This window comes from Somniosus microcephalus, chromosome 11 (genome assembly GCF_052327205.1).
Source record: "Somniosus microcephalus isolate GS21.2 chromosome 11, FLI_Smic_1.0, whole genome shotgun sequence".
Taxonomy (NCBI): Eukaryota; Metazoa; Chordata; class Chondrichthyes; order Squaliformes; family Somniosidae; genus Somniosus; species Somniosus microcephalus.
In genome coordinates, this window is record NC_140997.1 from 224,978,613 (window position 1) to 224,999,620 (window position 21,008).

A 21,008-nucleotide genomic window follows, 5' to 3' on the forward strand; every position below is an offset into this window, starting at 1 on the left:
TGATGGTAAGTCGCCTTCTTGAACCGCTGCAGTCCATATGGTGAAGGTAATCCCCTCAATGCTGTTAAGTAGAGAGTTGAAGCAGGACCTGGATTGGCCAGGTCTCTGCCCCTCTTAACGCTTGGAAATTCCGGCAGTTGCAAGAAGTGCCTGTCTCGCATCCGCCATGACGTCGCTCAAAGAAGCAGGACTGTTGGGATGACAACTCCCCGTCCAACTCCTCCTTTCCTGCAGCCAGGGTAAAGTAAGTAAGGCTACTTACTATACCAATATGGAGTTGAGGGCCAAATTCCGGTTTCAAGCAGATTCAAAGAAACGATTGCCATTTGTCAATGTGGGTCAGAGGGTAGCACTCTCACCTCTGAGTCAGAAGGTTGTGGGTTTGAGTCCCACTCCAGAGACTTGAGCACAAAAATCTAGGCTGACACGCCAGGGCAGTGCTGAGGGAGTGCTGCACTGTCGGAGGTGCCGTCTTTCGATGAGACGTTAAACCGAGGCCCCGTCTGCTCTCTCAGATGGATCCCATGGCACTATTTTGAAGACGAGCAGGGGAGTTCGCCCCGGTGTCCTGGCCAATATTTATCCCTCAATCAACATCACTAAAACAAATGATCTAGCCATTATCACTTTGCTGTTTGTAGGAGCTTGCTGTGCGCAAATTGGCTGCCCCGTTTTCTACATTACAACAGTGACCACACTTCAAAAAAAGTACTTCATTGGATGTAAAGCGCTTTAAACCTGGTCCGACAGGCTGACACTTTACTTGATTGCCACTTGTGGTTTATTTTTGTCTCTCTTGTCCAAAACCAAGTTTTCCTTGGGTTGGAGCCAGTTGTAAAATACATGCTGGACTACTGGCCAAACAAACAGCTCCCTGCAGCAGATCAGAGAGTGCTTCATGGATTATTTTTTAAATCTACTTTTATACAGCACCTTTCACAACCACTGGACATCCCAAAGCGTTTTACAGCCACTGTTGTAATGTAGGAAACACGGCAGCCAATTTGCACACAGCAAGGTCCCACAATGACCAGATGATCTGCTTTAGTGATGTTGGTTGAGGAATAAATATTGGCCCAGGACACTGGGGATAACTCCCCTGTTCTTCTTCGAACTAGTGCCATGGGATGTTTTGGGCTCGAATTTCCAAGCCCCGTGGAGGCAGGTTTGGAGGCGGGAGTGGGGGGGAAATTGCAGAATCGGGGGGGCCCCCAACCCGCCTCCATGCCCGTTTCCCAGGAGGCGGGTACCCGCCCCACACTGGAACCCGCCTCCCCGAGGTGGGAAGGGGATTAGTGCCAATTAACTGCCTGTTAACAGGTAGTTAACTGGCAGTTTTTGGCCTAATCCCTATTTTTAGCCCTGAAATGTGGGCTGCCCGACGGCTCCAAACCATGCCAAATTAGCGAGGCAGACCGTCGGGCTGAAGGGCTTGGAGGGGGTCGAAATGTCCGGTGTTCAGGTGAGTGATGGATGCATGAGTGCAGAGGTAAGTGTGTTTGGTGTGTGTAAAGTGTTTAAATAAGTTTTACTTACTAATGCAGGCTTCCTTCCTTCAGGTCTCGGGAGTCCCTCATCTCACCGGCGCAGAAAGCAGAATGGCCGCAAGCTGTCAAAAATTGCAGCATTCTGCTTTCTGTTCTGGAGAGATTTCTAACTGAGTCTGTGGAGAAGGACTCAAGTTAGAAGACAGATTGTCAGTGTTTGACAGCTTCACAGAGCTGATATTTCATCTGTCAAAAGCTCTTGACAGATGAAATGTCAATCCTTGACGTCACCTGTAGCTGGGCGGGCTCAACAAGGTCAATCAAGGGAAAATCGCGTGGGTTGACCACAAATCGATGGAGGCGGGACTACAACCCAAAAAGTGGGAGTCCCGCCTCCATCACATCCCCATTGACAAAATCCAGCACTTTATATCCACCTGAGAGGGTAGACGGGTCCTCAATTTAATATCTCAATCAAAAGATGGCTCCTCCGACAGTGCAGCACTCCCTCGGTACTACACTGGTGTGTCAGCCTATTTGTGCTCAAGACCTGGAGTGGGATGTGAACCCTACAACCTTCTGGCTCAGAGGCCAGGGTGCTACCAATGTATATATATAGACATATAATTATATTTATATGGTGTGGTAAACCACTGTTATACCTGTCTGTATGTGTATGTGTATTCCACTAGGTACAGGTCTGGACATGCCTCGGCTGACTCCTCCCACTATTCCAGGTATATAAGTGACTACCTCCCAGTCCCTTGTATTCTGGACGGGTCGACCACTCGAGACTAGGCCTTCATTCTTTAGTTAATAAAAGCCTGGTTGTTACTCGCTTAACCTCAGCCTTTTGAGTAATTGATGGCGCATCATATGGCAAATTAATTTGAGTACAATGTCCACACTTACAGACAGGAGCAATGTTCACACTTACAGACAGGAACAATGTTCACACTCACAGACAGGAGCAATGTCCACACTTACAGACAGGAGCAATGTTCACACTCACAGACAGGAGCAATGTTCACACTCACAGACAGGAGCAATGTTCACACTCACAGACAGCAGCAATGTTCACACTCACAGACGGGAGCAATGTCCACACTTACAGACAGGAGCAATGTTCACACTCACAGACAGGAGCAATGTTCACACTCACAGACAGGAGCAATGTTCACACTCACAGACGGGAGCAATGTCCACACTTACAGACAGGAGCAATGTTCACACTCACAGACAGCAGCAATGTTCACACTCACAGACGGGAGCAATGTTCACACGCACAGACGGGAGCAATGTTCACACTCTCAGACAGGAGCAATGTTCACACTCGCAGACAGGAGCAATGTTCACACTCACAGACGGGAGCAATGTTCACACTCACAGACAGGAGCAATGTTCACACTCGCAGACAGGAGCAATGTTCACACTCGCAGACGGGAGCAATGTTCACACTCACAGACAGGAGCAATGTTCACACTCGCAGACAGGAGCAATGTTCACACTCACAGACGGGAGCAATGTTCACACTCACAGACAGGAGCAATGTTCACACTCGCAGACAGGAGCAATGTTCACACTCGCAGACGGGAGCAATGTTCACACTCACAGACAGGAGCAATGTTCACACTCACAGACAGGAGCAATGTCCACACTCACAGACAGGAGCAATGTTCACACTCACAGACGGGAGCAATGTTCACACTCTCAGACAGGAGCAATGTTCACACTCGCAGACAGGAGCAATGTTCACACTCGCAGACGGGAGCAATGTTCACACTCACAGACAGGAGCAATGTTCACACTCACAGACAGGAGCAATGTTCACACTCGCAGACGTGAGCAATGTTCACACTCGCAGACAGGAGCAATGTTCACACTCACAGACGGGATCAATGTTCACACTCACAGACAGGAGCAATGTTCACACGCACAGACGGGAGCAATGTTCACACTCACAGACACGAGCAATGTTCACACTCACAGACAGCAGCAATGTTCACACTCACAGACAGGAGCAATGTTCACACTCACAGACAGGAGCAATGTTCACACTCACAGATGGGAGCAATGTTCACACTCGCAGACGGGAGCAATGTTCACACTCACAGAAGGGAGCAATGTTCACACTCACAGAAGGGAGCAATGTTCACACTCACAGACAGGAGCAATGTTCACGCTCACAGAAGGGAGCAATGTTCACACTCACAGATGGGAGCAATGTTCACACTCGCAGACGGGAGCAATGTTCACACTCGCAGACGGGAGCAATGTTCACACTCGCAGACGGGAGCAATGTTCACACTCACAGACAGGAGCAATGTTCACACTCACAGACGGGAGCAATGTTCACACTTACAGACAGGAGCAATGTTCACACTCGCAGATGGGAGCAATGTTCACACTCGCAGACAGGAGCAATGTTCACACTCGCAGATGGGAGCAATGTTCACACTCGCAGACAAGAACAATGTTCACACTCACAGACAGGAGCAATGTTCACACTCACAGATGGGAGCAATGTTCACACTCGCAGACAGGAGCAATGTTCACACTCGCAGACGGGAGCAATGTTCACACTCACAGATGGGAGCAATGTTCACACTCACAGATAGGAGCAATGTTCACACTCACAGACAGGAGCAATGTTCACACAGACAGGAGCAATGTTCACACTCACAGATGGGAGCAATGTTCACACTCGCAGACGGGAGCAATGTTCACACTCACAGAAGTGAGCAGTGTTCACACTCACAGACAGGAGCAATGTTCACACTCACAGGCAGGAGCAATGTTCACACTCACGGACAGGAGCAATGTTCACACTCACAGAAGGGAGCAATGTTCACACTCACAGACGGGAGCAATGTTCACACTCACAGAAGTGAGCAGTGTTCACACTCACAGACAGGAGCAATGTTCACACTCACAGGCAGGAGCAATGTTCACACTCACGGACAGGAGCAATGTTCACACTCACAGAAGGGAGCAATGTTCACACTCACAGACAGGAGCAATGTTCACACTCGCAGACGGGAGCAATGTTCACACTCACAGACAGGAGCAATGTTCACACTCACAGACAGGAGCAATGTTCACACTCACAGACAGGAGCAATGTTCACACTCACAGAAGGGAGCAATGTTCACACTCACAGACAGGAGCAATGTTCACACTCGCAGACGGGAGCAATGTTCACACTCACAGACAGGAGCAATGTTCACACTCACAGACAGGAGCAATGTTCACACTCACAGACAGGAGCAATGTTCACACTCACAGACGGGATCAATGTTCACACTCACAGACAGGAGCAATGTTCACACTCGCAGACAGGAGCAATGTTCACACTCACAGACAGGAGCAATGTTCACACTCACAGACAGGAGCAATGTTCACACTCACAGATGGGAGCAATATTCACACTCGCAGACAGGAGCAATGTTCACACTCACAGACAGCAGCAATGTTCACACTCACAGACAGGAGCAATGTTCACACTCACAGACAGCAGCAATGTTCACACTCACAGACAGGAGCAATGTTCACACTCACAGAAGGGAGCAATGTTCACACTCAGAGACAGGAGCAATGTTCACACTCACAGACAGGAGCAATGTTCACACTCACAGACAGGAGCAATATTCACACTCACAGACGGGATCAATGTTCACACTCAGACAGGAGCAATGTTCACACTCACAGACAGGAGCAATGTTCACACTCACAGACAGGTGCAATGTTCACACTCACAGACAGGAGCAATGTTCACACTCACAGACGGGAGCAATGTTCACACTCAGACAGGAGCAATGTTCACACTCACAGACAGGAGCAATGTTCACACTCACAGACAGGTGCAATGTTCACACTCACAGACAGGAGCAATGTTCACACTCACAGACGGGAGCAATGTTCACACTCAGACAGGAGCAATGTTCACACTCACAGACGGGAGCAATGTTCACACTCAGACAGGAGCAATGTTCACACTCACAGACAGGAGCAATTTTCACACTCACAGACAGGAGCAATGTTCACAGTCACAGACGGGAGCAACGTTCACACTCAGACAGGAGCAATGTTCACACTCACAGATGGGAGCAATGTTCACACTCACAGACAGGAGCAATGTTCACACTCACAGACAGGAGCAATGTTCACGCTCACAGACGGGAGCAATGTTCACGCTCACAGACGGGAGCAATGTTCACACTCACAGACAGGAGCAATGTTCACACTCACAGACGGGAGCAATGTTCACACTCACAGACAGGAGCAATGTTCACACTCACAGACAGGAGCAATGTTCACACTCACAGACAGGAGCAATGTTCACACTCACAGACAGGAGCAATGTTCACACTCACAGACGGGATCAATGTTCACACTCACAGACAGGAGCAATGTTCACACTCGCAGACGTGAGCAATGTTCACACTCACAGACGGGAGCAATGTTCACACTCACAGACGGGAGCAATGTCCACACTCACAGATGGGAGCAATGTTCACACTCACAGACAGGAGCAATGTTCACACTCACAGACAGGAGCAATGTTCACACTCACAGGTGGGAGCAATGTTCACACTCACAGACAGGAGCAATGTTCACACTCAGAGACAGGATCAATGTTCACACTCACAGAAGGAAGCAATGTTCACACTCACAGACAGGAGCAATGTTCACACTCAGAGACAGGATCAGTGTTCACACTCGCAGACGGGAGCAATGTCCACACTCGCAGATGGGAGCAATGTTCACACTCAGACAGGAGCAATGTTCACACTCACAGACGGGAGCAATGTTCACACGCGCAGACAGCAGCAATGTTCACACTCGCAGACAGAAGCAATGTTCACACTCGCAGATGGGAGCAATGTTCACACTCACAGACGGGAGCAATGTTCACACGCACAGACGGGAGCAATGTTCACACTCACAGACAGGAGCAATGTTCACACTCACAGACGGGAGCAATGTTCACACTCTCAGACAGGAGCAATGTTCACACTCGCAGATGGGAGCAATGTTCACACTCACAGACGGGATCAATGTTCACACTCACAGACAGGAGCAATGTTCACACGCACAGACGGGAGCAATGTTCACACTCACAGACAGGAGCAATGTTCACACTCACAGACAGCAGCAATGTTCACACTCACAGACGGGAGCAATGTCCACACTTACAGACAGGAGCAATGTTCACACTCACAGACAGGAGCAATGTTCACACTCACAGACAGGAGCAATGTTCACACTCACAGACGGGAGCAATGTCCACACTTACAGACAGGAGCAATGTTCACACTCACAGACAGCAGCAATGTTCACACTCACAGACGGGAGCAATGTTCACACTCGCAGACGGGAGCAATGTTCACACTCTCAGACAGGAGCAATGTTCACACTCACAGACAGCAGCAATGTTCACACTCGCAGACAGAAGCAATGTTCACACTCGCAGATGGGAGCAATGTTCACACTCACAGACAGGAGCAATGTTCACACTCACAGACAGGAGCAATGTTCACACTCACAGACAGGAGCAATGTTCACACTCACAGACAGGAGCAATGTTCACACTCACAGACGGGAGCAATGTTCACACGCACAGACGGGAGCAATGTTCACACTCTCAGACAGGAGCAATGTTCACACTCGCAGACAGGAGCAATGTTCACACTCACAGACGGGAGCAATGTTCACACTCACAGACAGGAGCAATGTTCACACTCGCAGACAGGAGCAATGTTCACACTCGCAGACGGGAGCAATGTTCACACTCACAGACAGGAGCAATGTTCACACTCGCAGACAGGAGCAATGTTCACACTCACAGACGGGAGCAATGTTCACACTCACAGACAGGAGCAATGTTCACACTCGCAGACAGGAGCAATGTTCACACTCGCAGACGGGAGCAATGTTCACACTCACAGACAGGAGCAATGTTCACACTCACAGAAGTGAGCAGTGTTCACACTCACAGACAGGAGCAATGTTCACACTCACAGGCAGGAGCAATGTTCACACTCACGGACAGGAGCAATGTTCACACTCGCAGATGGGAGCAATGTTCACACTCACAGACAGGAGCAATGTTCACGCTCACAGACAGGAGCAATGTTCACACTCGCAGAAGGGAGCAATGTTCACACTCACAGAAGGGAGCAATGTTCACACTCACAGATGGGAGCAATGTTCACACTCACAGACAGGAGCAATGTTCACGCTCACAGACAGGAGCAATGTTCACACTCGCAGAAGGGAGCAATGTTCACACTCACAGACTGGAGCAATGTTCACGCTCACAGACGGGAGCAATGTTCACACTCACAGACGGGAGCAATGTTCACACTCACAGACAGGAGCAATGTTCACACTCACAGATGGGAGCAATGTTCACACTCGCAGACGGGAGCAATGTTCACACTCACAGACGGGAGCAATGTTCACACTCACAGACAGGAGCAATGTTCACACTCACAGACAGGAGCAATGTTCACACTCACAGATGGGAGCAATGTTCACACTCGCAGACGGGAGCAATGTTCACACTCACAGACAGGAGCAATGTTCACACTCACAGACAGGAGCAATGTTCACACTCACAGATGGGAGCAATGTTCACACTCGCAGACGGGAGCAATGTTCACACTCACAGAAGGGAGCAATGTTCACACTCACAGAAGTGAGCAGTGTTCACACTCACAGACAGGAGCAATGTTCACACTCACAGGCAGGAGCAATGTTCACACTCACGGACAGGAGCAATGTTCACACTCACAGAAGGGAGCAATGTTCACACTCACAGATGGGAGCAATGTTCACACTCACAGACAGGAGCAATGTTCACACTCACAGACAGGAGCAATGTTCACACTCACAGACGGGAGCAATGTTCACACTCACAGACAGGAGCAATGTTCACACTCACAGACGGGAGCAATGTTCACACTCACAGACAGGAGCAATGTTCACACTCGCAGACGGGAGCAATGTTCACACTCACAGACAGGAGCAATGTTCACACTCACAGACAGGAGCAATGTTCACACTCACAGACGGGAGCAATGTTCACACTCACAGACAGGAGCAATGTTCACACTCACAGACAGCAGCAATGTTCACACTCACAGACAGGAGCAATGTTCACACTCACAGACAGGAGCAATGTTCACACTCACAGATGGGAGCAATGTTCACACTCGCAGATGGGAGCAATGTTCACACTCACAGATGGGAGCAATGTTCACACTCACAGACAGGAGCAATGTTCACGCTCACAGACAGGAGCAATGTTCACACTCGCAGAAGGGAGCAATGTTCACACTCACAGAAGGGAGCAATGTTCACACTCACAGATGGGAGCAATGTTCACACTCACAGACAGGAGCAATGTTCACGCTCACAGACAGGAGCAATGTTCACACTCGCAGAAGGGAGCAATGTTCACACTCACAGATGGGAGCAATGTTCACACTCACAGACTGGAGCAATGTTCACACTCACAGACTGGAGCAATGTTCACGCTCACAGACGGGAGCTGAGTAGTGCATTGTAATCTATTCTGGACTTTTGGTTCCCACCTGTGATTATAAATGTGGTTTTCCAGCTTGTGTTAGTTCAGTGTGTCATTTAGTACATGGTCTGCTGCATTGGCCTGAGAACATTTTCTGCAATAGACAGGCAAGGAACCTATTATACATAAGGAGGATATTTATGTATTTTATCAAGCCATTTTATGATTAAGATATATTCATACAGAAATTGCATGAGGTCATTGTATATTTATATATTGTATATTTCTGTACATAGTCACACATTTGTTAGCATAGAAACTACAACACAGAAACAGGCAGTTTGTCCCAAACAGTACGATAGCAAAATACTGCAGATGTTGGAAATCCGAAATAACAACAGAAAATGCTGGAAAAACTCAGCAAGTCAGGCAACATCCGTGGAGAGAAATTTGAGTTGACGTTTCGGGTTTGACCCTTCTTCAAAACTGGAGAGAAAAGGAACTAGATCGAAGGCAGGGCTGCGATCGGACAAAAGAATAAAAGAACCAAAAGAAGTAAAAGAGATTAGAAGCTAGACGAGATGGTAATAGGCTGGGATTAGGTGTAAAGTGTACTGGCAGGGCAAAAGATAGCTGCCAGGTGTGAGAGAGAAACAAAAGGAAAGGGGGGGGGGGGGGGGAAGGAAAGGAGTGGAAAAATATAAGTGAAAATGAAATAGGGGCCGAGGTTATGATCTGAAATTGTTGAACTCGATATTGAGACCGGAAGGCTGTAAAGTGCCTAATCGGAAGATGAGGTGCTGTTCCTCGAGTTTACGTTGAGCTTCCGTGGAACAGTACAAGAGGCCAAGGACGGTGAGGTCTGAGTGGGAATGGAGCGGTGAATTGAAATGACAGGCGACCGGAAGCTCGGGGTCACCCTTACGGACTGAACGGAGGTGTTCCGCAAAGCGGTCACCCAATCTGCGTTTGGTCTCCCCAATGTAGAGGAGACCGCATCGTGAGCAGCGAATACAGTATACTAGATTGCGAGAAGTACAAGTAAATCGCTGTTTCACCTGGAAGGGGTGTTTGGGGCCCTGGACAGTGGGAAGGGGGGAGGTATAGGGGCAGGTGTTACATCTCCTCCGCTTGCACGGGAAGGTGCCAGGCGAAGGGGAAGGGCTGTTTGGGGTGATAGAGGAGTGGACTAGGGTGTCTCGGAGAGAGCGGTCCCTGCGGAATGCTGAAAGGGGAGGGGAGGGGAAGATACGTTTGGTGGTGGGATCACTTTGGAGGTAGCGGAAATGCCGGAGGATGATCCGTTGAATGTGGAGGCTGGTGGGGTGAAAGGTGAGGACAAGGGGAACCCTATCGTGGTTCCGGGAGGGAGGGGCAGGGGTGAGGGCAGAGGTGCGGGAGATAGAACTGACACGGTCGAGGGCAGTGTCAACCACGGTAGAGGGGAATCCTCGGTTGCGGAAAAAGGAAGACATGTCTGAAGCACTGGTGTGGAAGGTGGCATCGTCGGAGCAGATACGGCGGAGGCGGAGAAACTGGGAGAATGGAATAGAGTCCTTACAGGAAGCGGGGTGGGAGGAAGTGTAGTCCAGGTAGCTGTGGGAGTCAGTGGGCTTGTAGTAAATATTGGTCGATAACCTATCCCCAGAGATGGAGACGGAGAAGTCGAGGAAGGGAAGGGAAGAGTCAGAGATGGACCATGTGAAGGTGAGGGAAGGGTGGAAATTGGAGGCAAAGTGAATGAAATTGTCAAGTTCGGGGCGAGAGCAGGAAACGGCACCGATACAGTCATCAATGTATCGGAAAAAGAGGTGAGGGAGGGGACCCGAGTAGGACTGGAACAAAGATTGTTCCACATAGCCCACGAAAAGTCCCAAACAGTCTTTGTTGTTGTTTATCCTCCACATAGGCATCACAGGCACGTGAGCTGAATGGCCTCCTGCTGTGCCGTATCATTCAATGACAGGAGCAGCGGTCTTAATCCTATGTGCTCGTTTTTATGAGATTGCACATTCCACACATACTTTATGAAGTCTGCTGCTCCATTGGCATAGCTCAGCTAACTAGGTAGATCGAACCTGAGACTTTACATGGTGGAGTACTACACTGAGCATTTATACCCACTGCTACTGAGAGTAGTCTTTATACGGAGGAATTGCCTGTTGCACCACAATCATGGCGTTGCCTGGTTGTTTCAGTTAAGGGATCTAAGAACTAAAAAAAAATCCCGAGGGGACACCGACTAGGTCGCTTATTACAGATAAAATGATCTCATGAACTGAACGATGAGGTATGGGGGGAAGAAAACTCTAATCTTAATGAAATCTATAATCAGTTGGGCACAGAAAGTCTGTCTGTGCAGCAGTCAGTACAAAATAAGTGGTAGTTCTTTTATGTTGATTTTCTGTGGTTTTTTTTTCATTTTAATTAGGAGTTAGTTAGCCTGGTGCTGTCAGAACTCGCCAAAGAAGAGGACGTTTCAATTTCTGTTGAAAAGGCTCGTTGGCGGAAATCCCATCAGGCTGCCTGCCCTCTGTTCCTGGAAATTGGTTGTGGATCTGGTGCCATAACTCTGAGCTTGCTGCGGTTCTTCAAACAAGTAGGTGTTGCCAATTACTTCATTAAAGCCGCTTTTTAAATTATTAATCATTATTTGAGCTGAAACATTGCTATCAAAATGTTAAAAATCATTCTGATTCATTTTAATATTCTCTTTTTTTCTGTTGATTTATTTGAAATCAGTGCTGGGGTCGGCCACCTAATTCTGTTAAAGCCGTTGAGTAAGATTATATTTTTTAATGTTTTTTTAAGCTCGTGCTTCCTTATGGCTCGCTTATGCAACATGTCATCCTTAATAATAAATTTAAGCAACAGCAATCAAATTCAATCATTCTGAAAACCTTTTACAACTAATTCCGTCAAATAACTCGCAGTCTCTCATGGCATTCTAACTAAGAATATTAACACTGGTGAGTCTGAAAGACATTCTCACTCTCCACTTGTTTCTCTCTGCTTCCATTTTTCCTTCTGTGTCTCTCTCACCTTCCCTTCTGTTTCTGTCTTACCTCTTTTTTTCCCCTAGTCTCTCTATCTCTCACTGCCGCAAATTTAATGGAGGAGGCGGGATGGGGGCAGGAGATCGGGTTTCCGGGTTCCGGTCCCGCTCTCCGCTGCATCCGCTCTGTAGACAGGATTTTCCCTTGATTGGCCTTGTTGAGCCGCCCTGCGGGCTTCCCGGCCAATTAACAGGAAGCGGGTCTGATGATGTCATTTATTAGCGTCATCAGCTGGTTTCCTTAAAGGGACCACATCCACATGGAGTTTGACAGTTGTTCTGTCAGTGTTTGACAGCATTGAGGTGCTGCAATCACTGACAATCACTGCACAAAGGTGAACACTTGCACACAGGCTCTCCAATGACTCCCTCCATATGCTGAGGGAGTCACAGCATGCAGGGAGGTTCTCTTCCCTTCCAAGGGCGGGAGACCTCCCCAGGACACCAGCTTACCTTGCACCTCCACTCAACCCTCTCTATCTACTTTAACACTTCCCCATCTCACTAGCCACCGCTCACATTCACCCTCATCCTACTGCATACCATCAAGCATACCAACTAACAACATACAAGGGTAGGCAATTGAGAGGTTTAGCCAATGTCCATGTGAAATTTCTGGTAATGTGTTGTCATACAGTGAAATCTCTTTTTCCAAAAGTGCCCCTTATTGGCCAGATCTGAGCGCACCTTGAGAAGTGTCTTACTGAGTTCCAGTGATTGTTCAGTCATAACTCCCACACCCCCCCTAAAATGATGAATGTGCATGGAATGGCTTGGACATTAAAGGGATGCTTCACGGCGCTGGTGTGAGATTGTGTCAACCTAGCTATCATGTGGCAGCCAGGGTTTACGGCATCAAGTGAAGAAAGTCTGGCCTTGGTAATGCCATCGCTGGCCTCCCGGCCAGCAATTTTGTCAGGGGCTGATGCCCTGTGTCCAGTGCAGCATCAGGTGATGGCGGAGATGGTTGGTGATGCTGGTATTGGGGCTGATGGTGGAAGGATTCGGAGGACCACGGTCTGATTGCTTCATTGGCTCCGATGTTGCTGGAATAGATGGCAGCTGCAGTTGAGATGACAGAAGCGATCTGTCACTGGTGAGAGAGGTTCTCCCAATGAGGTGGCATTGGACATACAGTTGGATCTAAAAACTTGTAAGCTAAAGAAATCTCTATGGGGGAAAAATTTGGTTGATTTGCGCATCCCGTTTGCGCCCTCTTAGGGCGCTAACGGGGCGCAAAGCAACTAGCGCCCGGGCACGGCGCTGACAATCCCTCCCGCGAAATTCAGCGGGAGGTTAGCGGTGGCAGTAATCGTTAGCACTCTGCGGTGCTGCGCTGCCGGCGATGACATCATCAACGTGCGCAGTGCCCCGGCTGCGATCTTCGGTATCGCCCCCTGACTTACCGCTAGACGCTATGTCCGACGGGGTCAGAGGGGGCCTACCTGCAGCTGGGGCGGCGCTAATTAAAGACGAGGTGCCGGACGGCCATTTTTGTTGGTGGCAGCCTGCTAGCACTTACCCCCATTGCCGTCCCCGGCCTCCTCAGCAGCCCCCCACAGAGTGCCGGCTGCGCTCCGTGAGCCTGGCACTTTTCTTGAGTGCTGGGCTCTTTTGCCAGCACTCCGATCCCTGGTAGCCCAGCTGGGCCCCTCCCGCTTCCCTCTTGGGGCGCTACCGATGAATTTCGGCCGCGGGGGCGCTAATCTTTTCGGGGCACTAAAAGTACTGCCCCGGCGAAGTTAGCGCCCCAAAGGGGGCACGACTTAAATTTTCCCCCTATATGTATTAAAAATGCAGTAACCAACATTTTCTGCGCTCTGAAACTCACCATCTGCAACATGGCATCCTTGACACCACTTCTGCAGCTTTAAGCTTTCCACAAACATCAGAGCAAACTCAAAACACGCCAGGTTGAGCTGGTGTGTTCCCCGAACAGCGGGTAATCCATGGGGAGAAGGTAAAATTAGAAGTAAGCCTCAAAATACTCTTAAATTGGCTCTTAACAGGCCATTTAAGTAGCTGAATTGTATCCCCCGCCGCTTGGTGTCGGGTCAGTTCTCGACTGACAGACCCGACACCTGGGAGACTCGCGTGGAGGCGGGTTGATAGCAGGTTTCCTCCGCACTGTCAATCTTTGCTATTTTGACAGCGGACCCGCCTCCAAAACCGCCCCCTCAGCGCTATTAAATTTGTGTCCTTAATTTCTATCTCTGTATTTCTCTCATGACCTTTCATTCTCTACTTCCCTTCTGTCCTTCTCTATCTCTTGCCCGCCTTCCCTTCTCTCCTTCCTTTTTCTCTCTATCCTTCCTTTCTAACCACCTTCCCTTCTCCCTCTCTCCCTTCTCATCTCTCTTTCCTCCTTGCCTGCCCTCTCGCTCATCCTTCGCATATCTCTCATCCCCTTGTTTTTTCTCTTCTGCTTCTCTCTCCTCTTTCTATCTGCTAAATAAGATACGAATCTGACCTTTATGGAATAACTAGCCATTTCCTCATTTAGCAATTGCATTTTTTTTTCCGAATTCCACCATTTAACTTCATCGTAAGCCTATCTTACTGGTGCCCTATCCCAGTAAATATAGCTCTCTCCTGGACTGTCGTGTTGCTCCATCACTTTTCCTGATTGAATTGTTTTGTTTTGTAGAGTCGTGCTGTGGCCGTGGATAAAAATCCAGAAGCTGTGAACCTCACTAGAGAAAATGCTGAGAGGTAATGGAAGGTCACTGTGGATCATATATTGTGGAAGCACTGTTCATAAATTATTTCTAATGTATGCAAACAATATATTAATATTACATCATGTATTTATATACAGCATATTAATAGTTAATGTATATATTGCTGGTGACATGAATCAGTCATTCATGAAAGAAAGACTTATGAAATAATACTGAGTGGCCTGCGGGTGGCGCTGTCCAGGGAGAGTATAAATACTCGGGCACTGGCCCAGCTTGCGCAGGACATTCTTAACAGGAACTAGTGAAGGACACAACTAGACCTCCATGTTGTAAAACAGTTGATTAAAGCTTTGTTTAACGCTTAGACCAAGTGCCTAGTAGTTTTCTTACGTCAGCTGGTATTTAGATTATGTATTGACGAATAGTTTCTAGTAATCAAGTGTTGAGCATCACTTGACAAAGTTTAGTAACTACCTGAGGAGACGTTAAACCAAACTTCATCTGCTCTCTCGGGTGGACATAAAAGATCCCATGGCACGATTTGAAGAACAGCAGAGCAGTTCTTCCCAGCGTCCTGGCCAATATTTATCCCTCAACCCACATCACTAAAACAGATTATCTGGTCATTTATCTCATTGTTGTTTGTGGGACCTTGGTGTGTGCAAATTGGCTGCTGCGTCTCCTACATTGCAACAGTGACAAAAGGCGCGATCTTGCCAGACCTGGGGAGGCGGGTATGGAGGCGGGACTGCCGGGAAAATGGCTGAATTTAACAGGTAGTTAACAGGCAGATAAGAGGATTATCCCCATTTTGCCCACACAAGTGCGGGCTTCTCGAAGGCTCCGAACCCCGTCAGGGTCACCGAGGCGAGTAGTGGGTCTGCGGGGGTCGGAGGGGTGCAAAAGTGCGCTGTGAAGGTAAGTGATGGGTGCAAGTGTGGAGAGGTGAGTATCTGAGGTAAGTGGAAAGTGTTAGAAAAAGTTTACTTACCTTTGTTTCTTCCTGCAGGCTTCAAGAGTTGGGGATGCGGAGATCTCGCACCTCCGTGGCGGAGATGACAGATGGCCGTTGCATTCTCCAATGCAGCAACCATCTGATTTCTGAAAAAGAAAGAGGTTTGATGAGGTCTTGAATTCAAGAATTCATCAAACTACAGAGAATGTCAGTGTTTGACAGCTTCACAGATTCTAGCTGCACCTTAAATACATCGATGCAGATCACCTCAACCACTCCATGTGGTAACGGGAAGAGAGTAACCGGAAACCCACCAGTTTTCCCACCTTCTCCCACCAAACCCAGAGACCACCAGGAGATGGGGTGTCAGTGGCCCCCGGGCAGGACCAATTTTAGAGCGGGAGGGCCGAGCGGTGGACACCGCTCCCTCTCTCTTCTGGCCCCATCCACTGACCTATTTTAAGCCTCGGCCCAGTCTGCGGCCTAAAGGAATAATTTAATTCAGATCTTCGGAGTTCTCCTGGCTCCTTTAATTCAGCCTGCTCCTTTTCTGGTGCAGCAGCAGATGTCCCACAGCAGCACTGCCACGTTTCCTTCCCTCGCAATAGCAGGCTGCTTCTTGATAGCAAAGATACGACGGGGAGCCCACCCTGAAAAGATAAAAGAAAGAAAAACTTTGCACGGTGGCATAGTGGTTAGCACTGTTGCCTCACAGCGCCAGGGACCCGGGTTCGAATCCGGCCTCGGGCGACTGTCTGTGTGGAGTTTGCACATTCTCCCCGTGTTTGCGTGGGTTTCCTCCGGGTGCTCCGGTTTCCTCCCACAGTCCAAAGATGTGCGGGTTAGGTTGATTGGCTATCATAAATTGACCATTAGTGTTAGGGGGATTAAATACGTGGGGTTACAGGGATAGGGTGGGATATGTGTTGGTGCAGGGGTTACGGGGATCGGGTGGGACATGTGTCGGTGCAGGCTCGATGGGCCGAAATGGCCTCTATCTGCACTGTGGCGTTTCTGTGATTCTGTGATTAATATAGCGTCTTTCACGACCTCAGGACATCCCAAAGCGCTTTACAGCCAATTAAGTACTTTTGAAGTGTAGTCAATGTTGTAATGTAGGAAACACGGCAGCCAATTTGTGCACAGCAAGCTCCCACAAACAGCAATGTGATAATGACCAGATAATCTGTTTTTAGTGATGTTGATTGAGGGATAAATATTGGCCAGGACGCCGGGGATAACTCCCCTGCTCTTCTTCGAAATAGTACCATGGGATCTTATACGTCCACCTGAGAGGGCAGATGGGGCCTCGGTTTAACGTCTCATCTGAAAGACGGCTCCTCCGACAGTGCAGCGCTCCCTCAGCACTGCACTGGAGCGTCAGCCTAGATTTTTGTGCTCAAGTCTCTGGAGTGGGACTTGAACCTACAACTTTCTGACCCCACACAACTAATGACCCCACCCCACCCACCAACCCAGGAAGATGGGTGTCCTGTCCCACCCCTGCTCCAGTGGCAGAACCCACCCCCCAAGGAAAATCCAGGCCTGAGTGTCAGCATCTTTTTCATCCACGGAGTATATCACAGCTGAACCTGGTTTGATTTCCAGTCTGTATATGTTGCATCGCTCACTTTCTGCACACTTTTCAGCAGTAATCGTTGGATAGTGATCAGGGCCAAGATCCCTGGCTGCATTTTCACGCTCTCTAGCCCAGGGGATCTGAAGTCAGTTGTACTGCCTGTTTGCTGCCGTGTCTGAGGTCAACTGACTCAACACAAACCAAGTCATCGATACTAGAGAGTAAAGGCAAGACTGTACTCTTGTAACAATAAAAACTGTAGAGAACTTTAGAGTGTGCTTATAGGAGACATACAGAAAGTGTATGAATTGGGGTGTGCTCTCGCAGGGAATGCCACATAGACCAGGTAAGTCCCGGTTTGTGCTGAGTTAGCTGGTTTCACTCAGCTGTGGGTTTCACCCTCACCTCTGAGTCAGATGGTTGTCGTTTTAAGTCCCTCTCCAGAGACTTGAGCACATAAACCTAGGCTGACACTCCAGTGCAGTACTGAGGGAGCCCGCTGCACTGTCGGAGGTGCCGTCTTTCGGATGAGATGTTAAACCGAGGCCCCGTCTGCTCTCTCAGGTGGACGTAAAAGATCCCATGACACTATTTTGAAGAAGAGCAGTGGAATTATCCCCGGTGCCCTGGTCAATATTTATCCCTCAATCAACATCACTAAAAAACAGATTATCTGGTCATTATCACATTGCTGTTTGTGGGAGCTTGCTGTGCGCAAATTGGCTGCCACATTTCCTACATTGCAACAGTGACTACTCTTCAGAAAGTACTTCATTGGTTGTAAAGAGCTTTGGGACGTCCGGTGGTCGTGAAAGGTGTTATAGAAATGCAAGTCTTTTTTTAAATTCTGGATTCTGCAGTTGACCTCAGCATCCTGAGATTAGGGAAAACAAATGAGTCCGTTCCTGCTTCTGATCACTATCCTACTGGAAAGTGCACGTGTGAATGGAAATGGGGTGACAACAAGATCAGGTCTTCGATATGATAACCCTGTAGTCAAATAGCCTGCCAATGCTCATCATCTAGGCTTACATAAGAGGAATGGTCGGTTAAGACAGATACAGGAGGGCTGCTGCCCCTTCTAGAGCCCTATCCTAGGAAGGGTAGCACCTTCAGCAGAGGAAAGGGATAATCTGAGGGGAAATCACTGTGTGTGTTAGAGAGTATTATATCTGGTTATCATAGGAAGGATGTACGGAAGATGGTTTCTGTAATAAGTAAGGCAGGCTGGAGGTTTTTAACCGTGAGAGAGACATACGAACAGTGACAGACAGGTAAAGACCCTCTGGCCCATCAAGCCTGTCCCACATAATTGTGATTTCCACCCCACCCGATACCATATGATCACCTGGGAGAGGCGAAAAACCAGATGATAAACCCAGGCCAATTTGGGGGGGGGGAAATTCTGGGAAATTCCTCTCCGACCTATCTAGGTGATCGAAACTAGTCCAGGAGCTCACTCTGGTCCTGAACTCCCTGCAGTACCTACCTTCTGTAAGAGGTCATCTCCGCCCGAGCCAGAAACAGGTCCAGCTCTCGATGGATCGGAGAGTGAAAAGCTACTGCGTTAACAAGTAACTAGAAGACTTCTTTAAGTGTGGCTGGCTTGAACATTTATTGTCGATAGGCAAAAATTAGGCTGAACTGAATGTTTGCATTAAAAACAATTAATTCTTATTCAGTTTACACAGGCAGTATGTGATTTGTAACTTACTGTGGTTTAAAACTTTTTGATAAAATCTTTTATCATTGCAAACATTTTAATGTTGTACAGATGAGTCCAGATAACATCTATCTGCGTGCTCATCAGATTCCAAGTATTTTGTTGTTTCATTTGTGAGGCAGGGTAGCACAGTGATTATGTTACTGGGCTAGTAATCCAGAGGCCTGGACTAATGATCCGGAGACATGAATTCAATATCCCACCACGGTAGCTGGGGAATTTAAATTCAGTTAATTAAATAAATCTGGAATAAAAAGCTAGTATCAGTAATGGTGACCATGAAACTACTGGATTGTAAAAACCCATCTGGTGCACTAATGTCCTTTAGGGAAGGAAATCTGCCGTCCTTACCTGGTCTGGCCTATATGTGACTCCAGACCCACAGCAATGTGGTTGACCCTTAACTGCCTTCTGAAGTGGCCTAGCGAGCCACTCAGTTGTATTCAAGAAGGCAGCTCACCATCACCTTCTCGAGGGCAAGTAGGGCAATAAATGCCGGCCTTGCCGCAACGCCCACATCCCGTGAATGAATTTTTTTTTAATTAAAATTTCCCAGAAGAAATCTTCTTCCCCATGCAAGAAATCACTTGTTTTATAAGATCAGATTGCATGATTGGGTGCTTGTGTTTTAGTGCTGAGGACTGAGTGGTGATGTAAGTTTAAAAGCTTGTCCTTTCACCTCTGGGACCTGGATTGATATTCAATCCAGACTGATGGGACAAAAGCTTCCTCTCTCATTTAAGATTCCCATATGAATTGCGTTTGGGGTAGTCTCAATAGTGGACATGAGTCAATGTGAAACTGCCTGTAATTGGCACCAAATGGCATGAAATTGGCAGTCTCACTCGGCGAGGCCATAAATATGGGTCAGGAAGGAAACTTTGCCCTGCATCCTGCGATGTTTTTGGGTTATAAAAAAAGCAGCCAGCTGCATACAAGTTTCCCCAAGTCAGCTGCATTTGGAAATATAGAAGAGTTGACTTGTTCTTGGAGCAGTGGAGACCCATTTTTTTCGTTTGTTGCGAACTGCCACCCAGTTTGCAGGCAGCACTGCTGGTTCGTGTCTGCTGGAGAATGTTAGCGATTTAGGGATGTAAATCAGAGAGACAAGTAAAGTGCCAATCTCTTAAAACCAGAGCAGTATCTTCAAAGCAATTTAAGCCTCTCTGTACTTGCTCTGGAGATAATCCTTGATGCTGGCACAGAGCAGAAATTCACAATCCCTGAGTACAGAAGATTAAGGGGTGACCTGAGGAAATCTGTGTTATCATTTAAAATAAGTTTCACATTGACTCATGTCCACTATTGAGACTACCCCAAACGCAATTCATATGGGAATCTTAAATGGGAGAGGAAGCTTTTGTCCCATCAGTCTGGATTGAATATCAATCCAGGCCCCAGAGGTGAAAGGATAAGCTTTTACACTTACATCATCACTCATTTAAAATAAATAATCGTCTATATTTGAAATAATGCAGGTTTACCCAACTTACTCTCAGGAGCGTGTCCATTCTATCTCCCGCACTTCTGCCCTCACCCCTGCCCCTCCCTCCCGGAACCACGATAGGGTTCCCTTGTCCTCACCTTTCACCCCACCAGCCTCCACATTCAACGGATCATCCTCCGCCATTTCCGCCACCGCCAACGTGACCCACCACCAAACGCATCTTCCCCTCCCCTCCCCTTTCAGCATTCCGTAGGGACCGCTCCCTCCGAGACACCCTAGTCCACGCCTCTATCACCCCCAGCACCCCTTCCCCTTTGCCCGGCACCTTCCCGTGCAAGCACAGGAGATGCAACACCTGCCCTTATACCTCCCCACTTCCCACTGTCCAGGGCCCCAAACACCCCTTCCAGGTGAAACAGCGATTTACTTGTACTTCTTGCAATCTAGTATACTGTATTCGCTGCTCACGATGCAGTCTCCTCTACATTGGGGAGACCAAACGCAGATTGGGTGACCGCTTTGCGGAACACCTCCGTTCAGTCCATAAGGG

At 48.3% G+C, this 21,008-nt stretch overlaps 1 protein-coding gene across 3 annotated transcripts in view; it reads left to right on the forward strand.

Moving 5' to 3' along the window:
* The window catches only part of hemk1 (HemK methyltransferase family member 1), a 151,209-nt gene that overhangs the window by 79,537 nt on the left and 50,664 nt on the right, over positions 1–21,008 (forward strand). For all 3 annotated transcript variants that reach the window (XM_086002048.1, XM_086002046.1, XM_086002047.1), the window contains exons 5-6: positions 11,450–11,617; positions 14,721–14,785. In XM_086002048.1, the coding sequence (XP_085858174.1) occupies positions 11,450–11,617; positions 14,721–14,785 (233 nt within the window). The remainder of the gene's footprint in view (positions 1–11,449; positions 11,618–14,720; positions 14,786–21,008) is intronic.